Genomic DNA, 19630 nt, shown 5'->3' with positions numbered 1-19630 from the left:
GATTATAACTCTGATTCTTATCAAATATTAACATCTTTGTGGAGAATCTTCACTTGACTTGTCATTCTACTAGATTGTGGTGTTTTCCATCCTTGTCTTATTCTAAATACTTTATTAATTTATTTTTGTTGTGTCTCTTGAGGATTTAAATTCATAAGCGATCATACTCTTTTTTGTACAAAATTGTATCATTTCTTCAGTTGTTGGATTTGAATTTTGGGAAGAGGAACCTTTAAATCTTGAAGATAAAACATGTGGAATAATGACAAGATCCAAACTGTGTCTTGTTAAATAAATATCAAATATGGGTAGAAAGTAGTTGTGTTGGGAACTAATAGTTGTTGTACCTATAAGTTGTACCTAGTTATGTACCTATGTTTGTAGTTTAGCCTTTTAATCTTTCATCTTATTATTGTATCAAATTTCTATCATTATTAAAATGAGATAAGACAAAGGTGTTTAAGCCTTCCAAAAATATATTCTCTTTCTTATTAATCTTAAGTTCGTAATAGAGCGGACCGATCTCACTTTATTGGTTTGAGTTTCTTTTGGTGCAATTTTTCACCGTTATTTGTTTCCATTTCCATCATCATCTAAAGAAGAAAAAACTATGAAATTAACATAATTAGGTATCTTATCATATAAGATTTCAAAAGGAGACATATGGTTTAAAATTAAACTAGAGTTTTATTCATAAGAAACACAAGTGTATTAACACTCAAAATTTCAAAGAAACACTATAATCAAACATTAAGGCCCTAGAAATATGAAGAATATGCAAATATTTCATATCATCCATACTATTTTGTTTTGGTCATTCAACATAGGAATATTGATGAATGATGCCTTTTATTGAATGACCACTTTTATAGATAACAAATTAATTAAGACATGTTCATGATCAAATTTGAAAGTTTTAACACTTTTATTGAATGATGAAAGCATAAACAAACTTATTTTCAATAAGAAGATACAGGTAAATTTGTTTTTATGATCATCCAGAGTTAAAAAGAAAATTAAAGTCATCATAAATATGTTTCCTAAAAACACCCAAATGTTAGTATAAAACAAATCAAACAAGTTTGTATTAAAGTGGTTTGATTACTAAAAGATCATTTATTTATTTTAGATAATTGACAAGAGTTGCAATGAAAATTAGAAGTTACAAAAGACATGATAATTTTATTTGCAATCAAATTGTAAACATTTAGAGGAACATGGCCTAATCATTTATGTGAGGTAACATATGGAACAAGATTACAAGAATTAGAAGTCAAATTAGACTTGGGAAATTCAAGAAAAAGTAACCCTTCATCCTTTTTAGTTGTCATTCTTCTTCATTTTCGTGAGATCCTACAACAAAAAATTAATTGTCTACACCTTCAAATGGAAATTATTTTCATTGATTATTTTAAGAAGTGAAAGTATATTAAAATGAAATAATTGTATGAATAAAACATTGTGTAAATGAATGTCATAATTTAGTTTAACATAACAGTACCTATTCCTTCTATTTTAACCTTAGTTGATTTAGGAAATAGAACATATGAATTATTTAAATACGTATATAAATGATACAATTTTTTATTGAAACATATGTGAAAAAGTACCACCAGAATCAATAACCTGTTTCTAAGCATAATAAAAATTATTGATAAGCAAAATAGTATTCCTGCAAATACCTATCACATCGGTCGGCATAACCTCAACATGATTTTGAGACCACATTTGAGTGGTAGAAAAATTGATAATTTCGTTATAATGAACGAAAGATAAATTTGTAGAACTATACTAATTAGAAGAGTCATGATTATCAAGAACTTGATTTACAACATTGTTTTTCTTTTTGTTTAAACTATAATTAGGAGAATATCTTACAAATTTATAACATTCGTCCTTTGTGTGACCTAAGATTCCATAATGCACACACTTTGATCTTTTCTTATTATTGTATTTATTAGAATCAATAACAAAAAGTTTGCTTGTGGAATTAACTAAAATAGTCATACTATGAAAAAAAAAAGGAAGTACAATAAGGAGCTACCGAAATTCCGAATTTTTTTTTACATTTCTTGAAGAACCAAGGAAAAGATATTATGAAGAGTCCATGATCTCTGATGAAAGTATCGAGGACCTTCCTAAGAGGATTATTATGAGCATGAGAAGAATGCAAGCCTTTAATCCATTATTTCTTTCTTTATTTAGTATTTCTTTATGTGGACATTCTTTTGTTGACTTATGTTGAGTTGGCATTGTTTACTTAAGATTGTTGACTTATTGACTCTTTTGTTTGATTGTTTGTTTTGTAGGATAAGTTAAAATCATCTTGGAGGAGGATAACACTCTAAGGAGAGGCTTAGGCTTAAGCCCGCACATCATGGAACGCCTTTTAGAGAAAGCATGAAGGAGCTTGGAGTTGACCTTCCTTCTAGAAGGACAAGGCGTATATGGACAACCAAGCTAGGTTCCGTGCTATGCAAGGAGTCTCTTGAAGTACCTGAAAAACACTAGAAGGGGGCTGAATAGTGTTATAGGAAAACTTTTTACAAAGAAGATAGTTTAACAGTTTTATCAAGGATTAAAATATTAATATAAGTTGTTAAACGCTTGACTTGAAAGTTCTGTTCAAACTACAAGTTCTCAAACAAATATTTTTCAACCGTCTAAGATAATACACATCTACAGGGTTTGTAAGAAAAACGTTTAGAAAGATTGAAGTAATAAACACACAGTTATTTTTATACTGGTTTACTCCACTGAGATACGTTCAGTTGTTCTTTAAGACCTCTTAGAGGGTTCCACTCTAATCTTCAACAAGATTACAACTGAGTATTCTCACCACTCCTGGTATCACCTTGTCATTCCAAGTAACCTTGTTACTCTTATTAGAATCAACTTTCACCCACTCCTGGTTGTGCAATATTCTTCACCACTTATGGTATCCCTAGACACTCCTAGTATCTTCCCGATACATTGTCTAGTTGAGTTTCACCCACGTCTGGTTTCCACTAGACAAACCCGTCTAGCTACCATTTAACCCCGCTGAGTTAAGCATTAAGTGTTTGAATTCTCTTCAGAATTTACAATCAAACAGACCGCTTACAAGTCTTTAGAAGATTACTCTCACAAAGAGGAGGTGTATACAATACAATTCAATCTAACAGACTCTTATATTTTTCTCTCTTCTTATAATAGTAAACTTATGATTCTATGAAGCTTGAGAATGTTTTCTTTTCTTTTGAGCTTGCTTTTCTTCTCAGATATTTTCTTTCGTGTTCGTTTGCTTATTCTCTTGCTCTTTTTTTTTTTACATTCTTCAATATATAGGCTTCAAGAAAATGTCCGTTAGGTAGTACTTTGCTTTGATCTTCGGATCTTCTTAGCCTTATCGTAGGTAGAAACTGTTGATTAAAGTCAACTTGTCACAACAGACATGCTTTTTCAGTACTTTTATCAAAAATAGGTTGTACGAACTTTCTGGCATGACTTTTGATAGAGAGAACATTTCGTGAATGTTTTCTTTGTCTCTAACGTCTACTTCTGATTTGTATATGATGGAGCAGGTTGACACTTGACATAGGTAATCTGCACAGAGTAAAGTAGATATGCATTCGGGAAGATATGCCCTTTTTCTTATCACTTTTGTTGTTTTGAGACATTGTGCATTTAATGGCCTTTAATGCGCGTTTAGAAGAACTATAAGCATATCAAATTTTCATTGCTCAAGCAACATTTGATCATTTAAGCATTCTAGAGAACATACCAAGCAATTCATGAGAGTTTCATCGTTGGATGAAAATTTCGTTTAGCACATGTTATTGTTTAGCCTATGAAAGGCTCTTCCTAACAACGCCTTGTTTAATAAGTATTCATTTGATTCAAGAGCGCGTTTAGGGAGATATTTTTTTAACATGTTTTTGGGACAATGTTTGTACCTTTCATCATGTTTACCAAAAATATCATTTTATAAATTATAGTGAGAGCTCATCTAGTTTTGTTTAAAAAAGTATTGCACGAGTGCGTTTAGCAAGACTCTCATTGACACATTTAATAGGGAAAACATTTAGTAGTGCGTTTATTCATGTATTAGTGTGTTTACTAAAACTTTTCTCAATGTATTTAGATTTCACAAAGCTTTTTCATAAACCACTTCTCTTTTAACTATATTACTTTTTCAATTATAACACTATGTCATATGCTCATTTTGTTTATTGTTGTTTGTTAAATTTCAAAGTATATGAGGACATTTAGATAATTCAGTTTTATAGACGATATATCTTAACATCTCCTTTTTTAGATGACTGAGTTTCTTGAAGTATTTTTCATGTATTTGCTTTAGTGTCTTTAGCTTTGTGTTTTTGCAAAGAGATCCCTTCTATCACTTATAAATGGAGGTCTCTTAAACTTGTCAAAGTGTTGAATATTGAGTTTATACATTATATTTGACCATCCTTATGAGAGCTCTCTTGTGAGTGTTTTCTTCCCCTAGTCTTATTTAAATCTAAAGCTCAAGTGACAATTTCAATCCACTTATCTTGAGTTTGGTGAGCGTTGTGATCCCTTAAGTGGTGAGCCACACCATAATCTCCTTCCCTTTCTAGTATTTCATCATTTTATTCCATCTTTACTTCTATTTAGGTTCTTATGAAGCATTACTTGTTAGATTTTAATGCTTCCATTTTCATTCTTGTTTTTGTTTCAGTTAATTAAATCCTCTTCTCTTAAATCCTTGAAAGTGATCTTTTACATCTAGATTGGTTATCTTAATATCCAGTAAGGATCCTTGGGTTTTCTTCACTATTAACACCATGTCTAAAACTAAGATGGGTCTTCATCACATTATCAATTGGAAGTAAAGAATCTAATAATAGATTATGATTGTGAATATGAGAAAAAGAATTGTTCAATCCCATCAAGAAGAACATAATATACTTATATTCTTTGTAATCTTAAAGATGTAAACCACCATATGTTCTAGGAAAGGAAGGTTAATCCCATCAAGAAGAACATAACATACTCAGATTCTTTGTAATTATGAAATAATAGAGAAGATTAGGAGAAATCTCCCTTATGTGTTTAGCATACACATAGGATAGTTTATTTATAATGTAAGATAAGGGTTAAACCCTAAATACAGAATGGGCTGAGCCTAATTAACATAAACACAGAACTTAAGATCTAACACTCCCCCTCAAGCTGGAGCATATAAATCATATGTTCCAAGCTTGTTACAAAGATAGTCAATTCTAGGTCCTCGTAAGGACTTGGTGAATATGTCTGCCAACTGGTTGCTTGAGTTAACGAACTCAGTCTTGATATCTCCAGATATGATTTTTTCTCTAATAAAATGACAATCAACTTCAATGTGCTTTATTCTCTCATGGAAGACAGGGTTAGAGCTAATATGAAGAGCAGCTTGATTATCACATATAAGTGTCATGTGAGTGACATCTCCAAATTTCAATTCACTAAGTAATTGTTTAAGCCACACAAGCTCGCAAGTAGCAGATGCCATAGCTCTATATTCTGCTTCTGCACTAGACCTTGCCACAACACTTTGCTTCTTACTTTTCCAAGATATAAGGTTGCCACCAATAGAGACACAATATCCAGAAGTAGACCTCCTATAAGAAGGGGAACCAGCCCAATCAGCATCTGAATAGCAAACGATTTTTGTATCGTTTTTAGGACCATATAGCAAACCTTTTCCAGGTGATCCTTTAATATATTTCAGTATGCGAACAACTGCATCCCAATGGTCTTCACATGGGGAGTTTAGAAATTGACTCACTACACTAACTGCGAAGGAAATGTCATGACGCGTAACAGTAAGATAGTTTAATTTACCAACTAATCTTCTGTACCGTTTAGGATCTGAGAAAGGCTCCCCCTGATTTGGTAGGAGTTTGATGTTAGGGTCCATAGGTGTCTCAACAAATTTACAGTTCATTAACCCTGTTTCCTCCAAGATGTCTAACGCATACTTCCTCTGAGATATGACAATACCAGCATTGGATTGTACTACTTCAATACCCAAAAAATACCGGAGTTTGGCAAGATCTTTGGTTTGAAAATGATGACAAAGGTGTTGTTTCATCTGAGAGATGCCAAGATAGTCGCTTCCTGTGAGAACAATATCATCGACATACACTATTAAGTAGATACATCCAGCACTTCAGTGGCGGTAGAACACTGAATGATCCGCTTCACTGCGAGACATACCAAATTGTTGAACAACACAGCTGAATTTACCAAACCAGGCCCGAGGAGACTGTTTTAGGCCATATAAGGATTTGCAAAGACGACATACCAATCCAGATGACTCCCCTTGAGCAACAAAGCCAGGCAGTTGCTCCATATAAATTTCTTCATGCAAATCACCATTAAGGAAAGCATTTTTGACATAAAGTTGATAAAGAGGCCATTGTCGAAGAGCGGCCATGGCAATGAATAGGCGAAAAGAGGTCATTTTTGCCACTGGAGAAAAAGTATCACCATAATCCAAACCAAAAATCTGTGTGTAGCCTTTGGCAACCAGTCGAGCTTTCAGACGATCAATTGTGCCATCAGGGCCAACCTTGATAGCATACACCCACCTGCAACCAACAACAGACTTTCCAAATGGTAATTGGACAAGCTCCCAAGTTCCACTTTTCTGTAAAGCACTTAATTCATCCAGCATAGCTTGACGCCAGCCAGGATGAGTTAAGGCATCACCCACAGACTTGGGAATTGACACAGAAGAAATGGATGAGAGACACGTGTAAAAAGATGGAGATAATTTGTGGTAACTAAGAACAATATAATGGGGGGAAGGGTTACGGGTAGAGCGTATACCTTTACGGAGGGCAATAGGCAAGTCAGACTCATTTGCTGGAGTCGGAGGAGACACAGGAGGCGGCATTGGAAGTGAGTCATGAGGGAGACAATTGCGGTGACTATAAACCTGAAGGGGTTGTGGTGAAGGACGATCCTGTGGTGAATGAGAGTCTAAAGAAGGAGGAGACAAAATGGGTGGAGCATCACCAGGAGGATCACAGATAATAGGAATATCAACAGTAGCAGGTAGAGGTACAGAACTAGAAGATAGATGTGAAAAGTAAAAAGAAGATTCATCAAAAGTGACATCAGCAGAGATAAAATGACGATTGAGGGAAGGGGAAAAACACTTATAGCCCTTTTGTGATCGTGGAAATCCTAAGAAGACACATTTGTGAGACCTAGGAGATAACTTATCAAGATCAGGACTAAAATCATGAACAAAACATGTAGACCCAAAAACTCTAAGAGGTAATGGATGCACAGGGTCTTGAGGAAATAAGATATAATGAGGGATTTTGTTATCTAGGACGGAAGATGGCATGCGGTTGATAAGATAACATGCCGTGAGAACTGCATCACCCCAAAAACGTGAGGGTACTTGACCATGAATTAGAAGTGTATGAGTTGTTTCAATAAGGTGTCTATTCTTACGCTCAGCCACCCCATTTTGTTGAGGGGTATAAGCACATGAGGTTTGGTGAAGAATGCCATGAGAAGCCATAAAATGTTTAAACGGTTGAGAAAGGTATTCACGGCCATTATCACTGCGTAAAGTGCGAATAGAAACCCCAAACTAAGTTTTTATTTCATTGAAAAATGATTGGAAAATAGAAAACAACTCAGAATGATTCTTCATGAGAAACAACCAAGTACGTCTGGAATAGTCATCAATAAAGGTAACAAAATACTGAAATCCTAAAGTGGACTTAACACGACTAGGTCCCCAAATATCAGAATGAACCAATGAAAAGGGGGATGACGCTCGTTGTGAAACACTACGAGGAAAGGAACTACGAGTATGTTTACCTAACTAACAAGACTCACACGACAAACTTGATAATTTCGACAAACTCGGAACAAGTTGCTGCAGTTTGGCAAGACTGGGATGACCTAACTGAGAATGAAGAAGGGATGGTGACTCCATGATTACGCCAGCATGTGGAGAAGGGCGGAGATGATATAGGCCATGAGACTCACATCCTGTGTCAATCATGTGTTTCGAACTCCGGTCCTGCAACCAAACAGAATCTTTGATAAATGAAATAACACAATTAAGGGAACGAGTTAGACGACTTACGATCAATAAGTTAAAAGGAGACCTAGGGACATAAAGTACATTATCAATGGATATGGACGGAAAAATATGAACAATACCAATACCATGAGATGAGACTCTAGACCCATCAGCCATTGTTACCGAGGGTAAATCATTTGGACATGACAAGGAAGAAAACAAGGACTTGTTACCAGTGATATGATCGGTGGCGCCTGAGTCAAGGACCCAAGATCCGAGAGAGTGAGTCAGACCAACAAAAGGAGTACCTGTGCGTATAACAGAAGCAGATGTAGTGGAACTAGAGTGCTGACGGTCCTCATACCATCTGAGAAATTCTTGAAAGAGTGCAAGGTTGTTTATGGTATTTGATGAAGTAGGATAGTCTGCAGACGGTGATCGGGGAGGTGGATCAGAATTAGCCATTGCTATAGGTCGAGGACGATGTCCATGAAGCGCATAACATCTATCAATTTTGTGGCCTAGCTTGCCACAGTGGTCACATTTTGGACGTCCTTTACCTGGCTGGCGAGACCGACTCCGATAATCACGTTGGGCAGCCATGGAGAGGGAGAAACCCTAAAAATCCAAAGTGCTCCGATTGACGCAACGACAACAGATCCAGAAAGAGGACGAGGAGGCGATCACGACGGTCCTGGTCGGGAAGCGGCGGATCTGGTGACTGTTGCGGTGGCGCGTGGAGGCGCATGGATGGTCTGTTCGCCGCGATCTTTGCACCACGGTGGTCGCCCGGCCGAGAAGATCCGGTTGGTATGGTTGTCGGTCGATTCTGGAACTCTGGCAGCGGCGACGGCGACGACGACTGCGATGGCGGCGGCGACGGCGGCGACAACTGCGACAGCAGCGGCGACAACTGCGACGTCAGCGGCGACGGCGACGACTGCGGCGACAATGGGTACCGGAGACTGTGGAACTGGCTAGAACAAAACCTAAGCTCTAGATACCATATGAAATAGTAGAGAAGATTAGGAGAAATCTCCCTTATGTGTTTAGCATACACATAGGGTAGTTTATTTATAATGTAAGATAACGGTTAAACCCTAAATACAGAATGGACTGAGTCCAATTAACATAAACACACAACTTAACATCTAACAGTAATCTTGAAGATGTAAATCACCACACGTTCAAGGAAAGGAAGGTTTGTATCTCGATAACTCTCCCAAATAGATTTCAACTTGGTATAATATGTGCACTCATCATCGGTCCCTTGTTATAAAGACGTGAATTGTCTTCAAAGCTTGAAAACCAAGGATTGTTCTTCATAGGAAATCTAGTTTTCAAATCTCCACATATTTCTGCCGTCATGTTTGCGAAGAGAAAATCGGTGATAATATCTTTTGGAATGGAGTTATAAAGCCAAGAGATTGTCACATTGTTAGCACGGACTCAAGTAGCACAAATGGAACCATCCGCAAGAGATTTTGTAAGCGAGTTGTCTACGAATGCAATCTTTTTCTTGACAAATAAAACCACCAATATAGAGTGACTGCAAGTAGTATAATTTTTGTTATCAAGAGGCTGAAAAATGAGAACAAGATCGAGACCATCAGAATGATGAAGAAACAGAGGATGGGTGGGAACTAAGGTGGAATCTCTCGATGTATGAACCATTGAGAAAGAAAAAGGAAAATAAACAAATAAAGAAGAGAACGTAGAAAAGCAAAGAAGAAACCATAAGCAAGAAAAAAAATCAAGACTTGAAAGGTGATTCTTCTTAGCACCATATCGACCCTAGAGACTCTATCTGATCAAGAAAGAAGAAAAGAAAACAAGGATGTATTAAAAATCAAGAAAACAAATAGTGTTATATTTACAAAGAAGGACTGCCTAGAATATATAAGGCAGTAAAGGTGAGAGAACAAGCTAACACAAAACTAACTAAAACTAAACTAACAGATAATAAAAAACCAGCAATAGTAGTTAACACAATAACTACTAAAGAGATGTTCAAAAAATCAACTACCGTTTGGGAGTTCATTAATCTTTCTTATACGCAACTACATCCTTTCATATAATTTTAACTATGGTTTCCTTACACACTGGTAAAGATCCAGTTATTGTCATGGCAATCCAAACTCCTTTCATATCATCTTCATATACTTGTTATTCCAAGGACGAATAGAGCTCAGATTATGTTAAATGATATAAACGAAAAGAATATTAAGAAGACAATAAATTACATTTGGAAAATGTGGAAGGGAGGAAAACAAAGCCACTTGTCGACGGGACTACAAGGATCTCTCCCTCTAACTATGGAACAAAATAAAAATATCCTCACTTACTCGACAGATTATAATCTTTTTCAAGCCTAACAATTTTACACAAGAAACAAAAAATGAAGATGTCAGCACAAAAGACATTGATTAGGGGAAAAAACTGTCTCTATTAGTTATGGTATATCTATTAGTAGAACACGTTGGTACACTGTTTTCCGACCTTTAAATTGGAGCTCTGAACTGTCCCATGTGTAAAATAAGTAACATGCAAACAAAATCTTCAGGGTCGCAGAAGCCAATCATAAATTAGAAATCGCTGCTGTTATAAACAGGAATAGCCACACCTTGTCTTCAAAAGGCTGCAGAATTGGAAGTTGAAGCACCAATGCCTTGGAAAGGTAATGATTTAGATCAGATTGCCACGCAGAGATGACGGAACAAATGATACATGTCTTCCATTTAAGCTTTTGTTCTGTTGTAATTATACAGAGCGTCAAGATTGTGGTCAATTTGATTGGCAAGAGACTGCTGTAGGCACCTGCATTCTGGTAAGGGGTACGTGTAGACAGAAGTCTTTCTGTTTATTTTTCTAACTCTAGGTACCATGATTCCTTTGCGGTCACTTTCACTGAGCATGTCTTCCATCTGATCCTTGAAAGCTCTCCAACTGCAAAACCGATGCACAAATATTTCCCGTCATCGAGTGTTTTCCAGTGATGCCATAGCCTAAGCCCTCAAACTAAATCCAGATGAGAACTACATGTAACATTCAAACAACGATGGACAACTACAGTAAATTGGCAGTTTGATTCAAACCAAACAAAATTAAACAGTTAAACATAATGTAATTATACAAAAACAACGTCAAAAAATAAACTGCAAAACATGGTGCAAGAGAACAGTTCTTACAAATCAGAATTTACCAGTAAAAGAAAACTACAGAAAATTGCATAATATACAAGACCATAACACATCCTGGTAGTCCTGAAGTTAAAAAGCACCAATTTCTATGATTAATAAGCACGAGTCCATCATCCCCTCCATGAACAGCTATGACTTCAGCTAAGGAAAATTACTAAGGACCAAAGCATTGACAGTTTGATTCAAGCCACACAAAATCTATAAATTATTAAGTATAACGTAATCATACAAAAACAGAGTTGAAAAATAAACTGAAAAACATGGCCCAAGCGAGCAGTTGTAACAAAACAGAACTTACTAGAAATTAAAAAAATAAAAAAAGAAAAAAAATAACTGCTGAATGTTGCATTGTATAGAAGATCACTACACAACAAGGTAGCCTTGAAGCTAAAAGGCACCATTTTTACGGGTTAATAGACGAAGTATATAATCCCCTCCATAAAAAGCTACATATTCAGCTTGGAAAAAATTTCGAAGGACCAACTGATCTTTTTCACTATCTTGTATTTTATTTTGCTGTGGCATTACAGGATTATATAGATTAGTCTCTGGTTATAATTAGTGCTCTAACAATAAAATGTCATACAAAAATCAATACTCATACACCAAAGTTCAAGTGTTGCAAATATCACTTTCTAACCATAGGTGGGTGTTTGGGAATGGATTATTTCTGGAAACTAGTATTTTCTATATAAAAAAACTCTTATAAAATGATGAAAACATAAGCAACTATTTCTCAAAAATAGGTTCAAACCAAACATCAACGTGTCCACTCTTTTGGTTAAAAGAAGATATATATAAAATTAAGATTTAGTAACATACTGTCAGCCTTTCAGTTTTATTTAATATAAATCACAAGATTCACATTTAAATATAGGGGAAACTCAAATCAGTTAATATATTATGCATAGAACAGATCCGTGCCTACTATGTGAATCCTACAAACGTAACTATTATCTTATCACTAGTTTTTTTTTTCATCAAGACAACATATGATATACATGGAACCAAATCAAATATTCCCCACAATAATTTGAAAGGATATATAGTAGCTATAAATGGAGGATGAGGGGAGAGAGAGAGAGAGAGAGATTAATATACCTAATACTCAAGTTATCCAAAAGAACAACAAGCTTGCGCTTATCTGGGATAATCGTCTTAGCATGGCCATCATAGAGGAATCTTCTATGGCCCATCAAAAAATGAGGGAAGTTACCACCCTGAGTTGTTACGAAAACCTCACTAGACAAGCATACTGTGTAGTCCAGTGCAGCTAATTGGGAGGAATAGCCCTAGAAAAATATAAAAATAAGCATTATAGCAGATTGGAAACTCCCCATAACCATACACTCAGAAAAAAGTATAATCAAATTAAACTTGTATATAAGATTTTATTTTACTTTATTTGTATTTTTTAGCACAGAAAAGTTGCAATAAAAACGTACTTACAAGTTACAAGTTATAACCAACCATCAAGACACAACACAAACTAATAGAATGAGTGGATAAAGAATCATAATAGAAAGCCATTGACATCCTTTATGCTTTTCGGAATTGAAACCTAGTTACATCCTTTATCATCACGTCCATGCTTGAGGTCTAAACTGCTGATCTCTTTTTCAAATTGATGAGATTCAGTTTGCAGGTCCAACCCATATCCATGACCTTACATTTGAAAATTTTAGTGAATGGTTGTAACAGCTTAGAAATTTGTAAGCTCAATGTGAAATTTTATTGCACACGACAAACTAAACTATGGTACGGAACATTGAGCTTTTTTAAATACACGAGAAAAAAAAATGGGAGAAGTAAGAGACAATGCATTAAGAAGAATATGCGGTCATGTAGGAAAGAAAAAGATACAAAGAGACCACATATTAGCAGACGATGTTGACACCAACTGAGGAAAAGATGATAACTAATCAATCAAGGTGATTTGAACATGGAAAGGTGAAGAGAATAGACGCATGAATTTAGCTTTGAGAAAAAGGTATAGGGAGATCAAGAAGGATATTAAAGGAAATTATTAAAAGGAACTTCATTTAAATTTTCCATTAGAATTTGATTTCTAAACAAGTCCATGTCATTGAGCCCAAGTAATTAGTTACGAAATTTTCTTACATGGTCATATAGATTGTTAGAAGTGGACTTTAAGCCTAACTTAACCCCACAAAATCAGCTTGTAGGGTGAGGTTTGCACCCATTTATAAACTATGAATTGGCCTTATCTCTAGTCGATGTGGGACTTCCAACATAGATGATACAACTATATATCGGATGCAAATTATGTTTTTTTCAATTAGCTTCTTAAATGTGTGTTATAAATATTTATATATTTAATCACTTGAAGGACAAAAAAATTTAAATATTTGTTGCTTGAGAAAAGAATGTTTTGCTTCAGCAGAGTCATAAACAAGTACACTATAATCAACTTGATATGCTCCAGTCTACAGGCTACTAAGAGAAAGAAAACAAAATAAAACAGAAATTGAAGCACTTTTAAGCCATCCAGTTTCATAGAATGAATCATGAAATTTGTTATTGTTTTAATTTTCCAACAAGCAAGGATCTTTACCATAAAAGGAGCAAGCTCATCTGATGTTGCAAGAGATTCCTTTGTATACAGATAGGGAAACATCTTCATCAAAGGAGCCAAATATCTCTCTGCGCGATATATTTTCCCAGAAGCTAAATATATTGAAGTATTGTTATCAAATCCCATGCCACGCAGCATCATACCAACCTACGTAATTAAGGAAAACAATATGCAACTAACATCAGTCTCTTCCATATAATATCAGCTTTTCACACAATTTAACATTGCAACATTAGTTTGAGTTTCATTTCATCATACCATTCTTTCACTAAATTAATTAAAGTGAAAGCATGTACCAATAGTGAAACTAAAATCTTGTACGAGGAAAAGGTACAACAAAAATAATATTGATGGCATCACATTCTAAAGTCAATAAAATGAGCACTTGAGATGGATCAGATTTATTCTGAGAAGAAAACTAAATACAGAATTTAAGATCTGATCAGCATTAAAAAGTAAAACGGACCTCTAGTGGGGTTAGTGGGCATTTTCCTTCAACCCGATTAAGGTCAGGCAAAATTATCCGGTCCTTTCTTTTAAATTTGCCCCTCCACCCTTTTTCTCGAACTGAATCCATTTCCAACTTTTCTGCCTCTCCTCCATCATATACACAACAAGAGAATGCCACCATATCCTGCATATTGAGAAGATTTAGTCAATAATAAAGCTGATGCAATCCTTCACCATTTCCCTACAGAATAGACACAAACTTCCAGTTCCATACAAATTGAATGAGGACCGTTCGGTAAAGTACCTCTTCAAAACGAAGATGCACAGCAATGTATTTTCCATCTGTCCTTGAGCTCTTCTTGATCATTCGGTAAACTAATTTGTTTGCTAGTGCAGATATTGAAGAAGAAAACCTCAATGCTTTATAATTAGTAAGACATCTTAGAAATTGAATGTGTGGTGGAACACTCATTGCCAAACGATTGGCAAATGGAGCTATTCGAATTACCCTGCATTTGAAAATAATTTTTTACATCAAATTATTTGAATGAAAAAACAATTTTGTGTCAAATGCCTAATTTGAACTCATTTCAGAGTTCATTTTCATCTAAAACTCATTTTATGTAAGGTAAAAACCCACATTTTTCATTTTATAAAATATCAAAAGAATGAATGAAAAAGATGAGGAGAAAGCATTTAAATACCGACCCTTCCGTTTGCAAGATAGGAGAAACAACTCCAAGGTAATAACTGACAGGAGACCAAGCTTGAACTTTGATGTTAGTGATATTACTCATATTGTAATTATGCCGCTCCATTAATGCCTCGGGCAGTTCTTTGACCACCTTCACATAACCATCAAGTGTGGATATAAAATGATCTTCATCATATATATCCCCAAATTCACTGTAAGAGAAATAATATTATTTTAAACAGAAATAAAGTAACTATAGAATTAAATACGAGAACTCCAAGAAGAGTCATAATAATGTTCATTGCATTCCATATTTAATAACTAATTTTTGTATAGACTGTTCTCTAAGGGCTACTAGTAGAATTTCATCATTGCTAATGGTTATGAAATCTAATCAAGTATCGCTTGACTAATCACATCACAAAGCTAAGATATACCTCAAAATTTTGTGTACTAATTAATGTCGATCAACAAATAACACATCAGGTGGATATGCTTCTTATTCTAGGTTTTCTGGTGCGTGAAATAGATTCAGTACTTGGAGCATACACAGTGATGTTAATATGGCCCTATTTATGGGAGCATTATTAAATTCAGGGACTTATACAAACATGTTTAACTAAATAATCTCTAGAAAAACAGGTATGACGGTTTAAACAATGGTAACTAACATAAGAGTCAGAAAGTTTCTTTAGATGATTAGAATTTATATTTACGGAATGACAGTAGGTTTCTCATTGTCAACCGAACGAGTTGTCTCAAACAAATGGCAACAGCTTAAAACTTCTCTTTTATATTTTGAAATATTGTAAACAGAAATTCAATATAAGACACAATTTACCTCAGAAATGCATCAGAAAAGGTTTGTGTTTTCGTTTGTGAAAGTAGGAATGTAAAAAAAAAATGTGATAAATATACTCCTTTTTCCCATCAGTCACGTATTATTGGGTTGTGAAATTCAGTCAAACATTGACAATTACTAAGCCAAACAATGAAATCAAATCAACCTACAATGTCTGTCCAAAATTTCTCAGGCATGAATGTTAGTGGGATTTGAAACCACAGACCACATTCAGTGATGCAGCAGCAACATCATGGTTGCATGGTTACAGCAGCCACCACAACAGCTAGTCAGCGTGTGATTGCAACTACAACTGGAATTCTAAGGTTCAAAATTAAAACATAAGGAATAAATTGGTCACCTTGGATCTTTCCACACATTGTGAAACTCAAATTGAGGTATAACTAATATTGCATTCAGGAGTCCAGCCACAGCCACAGCATTACAAATCTAATAATTCAAGAAACACAATTGTCAAAAACTAGACCATTTTTCAAATCTAAACAAAACCATTTCAAATCAGGGAAAGGGAAGCCTTTTCCTCACCGCAGAGCGTTGTTGGTTAAGACCCCCGTTGGCTTCCACAATCAAAAAACCATTCAGTCCAGGCGAAACTGAAATTAAGAGAAACCACCGAATTAAAAATCCACATAAACTTTACTTCTACGCTAAACTCCGAATCAGCAAATTATTATAGGTTATATCGATTACCAAAATGTTCGCGATGCAAAGCTGTCAAATTCGGACAAGGCTTTTGCTCTCTCAACTTCCTTTTGTACTTCCACACAGAAGCCAACTGCAAAAAGACAAAAACATAAAAATAAACTAAAATAAGAAAAACTCACCTCTCTGTTTGATTTCTTTGAGCTAATTTATTTTCAGCTATTGTGACAATATTGAGAAGGAAAATTAGATGAAATTAACAATAAACCGATTAAAATCAAGGTGATTTTATATCTGTCAGCTATCTTCCATACAACAAAATGTTCTTCAAACATTGTCAAGTTATCCTCATTTAGAGACAACTTTGTGAGCAAAAGAGCAGAAAGTAAATCATAGAGGAATTAGTGTGGCACTGATGGTAGACAATTTTTTCATCAAAAACGTGGATATTAGATCTTGATGGAGATATACACGCTAGATATAGACATTTTTAGAACTCAGATATACACATTGTGACACACTACTCACTTTATTTAGACTCAACTAAGGTCGATTTTCTCTTTAATTAATTAATTAATTAAATAAGTGAATAAAAAAAAGGAAAAATAAAACATTTAATGAGCACATGGTTTATGATTATGAGGTGTTAAGCTCGTTCGTTCAGTTACGCACCTCGATGACAGAGGAATTATCGGTTTCGATATGGTGCAAGAGGTTGTTGAAGATCTCGTGACTGCGGTACCGAGAACCAGGAAGAGGTGTGTGGCCAATGAGGACGGAGAAGGGCCCCACACACATCAACAACCCGGAGATGTACACCAACGGCAGCAGGAAGAAGTACCGGAGGCTCCGCCGCGCCATTATGACAGCGACCAGCCGCCGACTCTCCGACGATTCCTTCGCCGGTCTCAGCCTCCTCCGGCACCGCGTAACACCGGATTGCCGCCTCGGCGACGGCGGCGGGCTAGGAGAGCTGCTGCTTCCACCTCCACCGCCGTTGGCCTCACTGGTGAGGCCATTTCCTCCGGCTTTGGATTTCATAGCGAAATTCTCTCTCCAGAAAATAGAGAGAGAAAGAGAGAATGACTTGATGGCAGTGGAAAGTGAAGAATGAAAATGAAAACGGTGTGTGTTATGTGACGTGAGTGCGCGTGTGTGAACTGAGAAGGTTTTGTTGAGGTGTTTGGAATCAGATTTTTTTTGTCCTGTTTAAGAGAGAGAGAGTAAAAAGAGTGAGAGAAGTGAGTGAGTTGTTATGTTGCAGAAAGACTCGAGGAGCAGTGTTAGAGAAGAAGGGAAAAATAAACCAGACTGGCACAATTATAGAGTAAAATTTCATTTGCTACTGCTTATATCTAGAAATCAAATCTATTTACCTATTTTTAGAATATTAATAGATATAATAAGTTTATGTAAATTTTCTTTCTAAATTTTAAAAAAGAAAGTTCTCAGACACCCTACCTTTTCGAAAATATTTTTGGAAAATATTTTCTTAATAATTCTTGTTTGACTTGTAGAACGTGGTTTTTTTCAAATATACGGATTAATATTAACACATAATTTATCGTAAAAAATTGTAAAATAAAATTGTTAACATATTATAATTTATAATTTCTTTTTGTTTTCTAACGGATTTTGATTTTAGCCTTGTTTTAGTTTTACGTTTTAATTCATGTATTTCTGTCCTTTATAATTTTATTTGGGTTGAACGGGAAAGATTAAAAATACAAGTTATACTATTTATATGAATATAATAAATTTTACTAAAATATTAAAAAGATGTTACATTATAATTATTTAATAAGTTTATTGATAGTTAAAAAATTATCTTCACAGTTAAATTTGTTATAACTTTTTTATTTCTTTACGAAAAAATAAACCTCCTTGCCGGGTTGGTGTATTTTCTTATCTATAAAAACTGAACACTTCACGACTTGTCTTAAAAGTATTGGAATAAAAATAAAAAATAACAGTTATTGTAATTTGTAATATTATTATAAAAAGTTGAACGTAAAATATATTATTGCTATAAAATGATAAATTCGTAAGAGAAACCAACGGGGGACGAATATGAAAAGAAAAATTAGAAGCACTACATATTCCTTTTATGAAAACGTTATTGTTAGTGGAGTTGAATAAACGTAAGGGAACTTAACTTGCAGAAAAAGAAATTAAACAAAGGGGTTGCAGTATTCCTTACTGAGGAATAGGAATGCAGTAAGGAAGGAATAAATAACAGAATGGAAATAGTTTTGCCAGGTTAGGGCGAGATAGCAATGAAACGTGATTTTGTTTGGTATGCATGTGTGGAATAGCATAAAAAGCAACATGGGAACTGTGAAGTTGGTGGGAGTGTTCCAAAATCCAAACATTGACTTAAAGATTAATGTCTTCATAAGGAAATTGTTGAGGTAAATAATATATGTTATCAGACACACATTAATTAACAAAAGAATATATTGAATGAAGACCGTCTACATATAAAAGTGAATAAATAAGATGAAAAAAAGTGTCAACATATTAAGTATATTAATAAATAAGTTATAAAGCTCAATAATTTAGATTTACTAAATAAAGAAAACATTAAATATGAAGTTATTAATTGAGAGTTGTATGTCTGATTGAATTTGTTCTTGTAAAGGATTGAGACGTTCTTACAATCATTGTTTTTATTTTTACTTCTTGTCTAAGAGAATAGCTCCTCAAGAATTTTATGTTTCCTTAGTGTAGAAATGAAGAGGTGGGGTGCTTAAAAAAAATACTTTGTTCACGTTAATAATAACTTGTGAGTAATAGTAAATATAACAATATATAAATAAGGGTGTTGCTCCCTCCACCACCACCCTATACTTCCTTCACCTCCCCACATTATTTTAAATACAATTATATCTTTAAGTTAAAAAGATTTTTATTTTTACCCTATTTTAAATAATTTGAAACCCTAATTTTACTTTCCCAGCACCCACCCACGAAACTCTCTTTCCCTTTCCCCATTTCCGTTTCACCTTCCCACCTCCCGCACTTCCATTCCTTTTTCTTCCCAATTTTTTTTTTTTGGTTTGAAAGCTTCCATTGTCGCCATGGTGTGAAGGAGCGTCGCCGCCGTGGTGTGGAGGAACATCGAGGAGCG

At 34.8% G+C, this 19630-nt stretch overlaps 1 protein-coding gene across 1 annotated transcript; it reads right to left on the bottom strand.

The window, feature by feature from the left end:
• Positions 1-10259: 10259 nt before the first annotated feature.
• Positions 10260-17810, bottom strand: LOC108336292 (O-fucosyltransferase 10-like). The gene is given in 11 exon segments (XM_052880951.1): positions 10260-10812; positions 10815-11002; positions 12358-12548; positions 13832-13999; positions 14319-14486; positions 14607-14811; positions 15011-15208; positions 16199-16287; positions 16384-16451; positions 16549-16633; positions 17173-17810. Coding segments are annotated over 11 exon segments (1800 nt in total). The 5' UTR covers positions 17542-17810; the 3' UTR covers positions 10260-10741.
• Positions 17811-19630: the final 1820 nt, after the last annotated feature.

This window comes from Vigna angularis, chromosome 7 (genome assembly GCF_016808095.1).
Source record: "Vigna angularis cultivar LongXiaoDou No.4 chromosome 7, ASM1680809v1, whole genome shotgun sequence".
NCBI classification, from domain to species: domain Eukaryota; kingdom Viridiplantae; phylum Streptophyta; class Magnoliopsida; order Fabales; family Fabaceae; genus Vigna; species Vigna angularis.
Note: the sequence above shows the minus strand (reverse complement) of the source record. Positions and strands in the feature narration are given on the sequence as shown.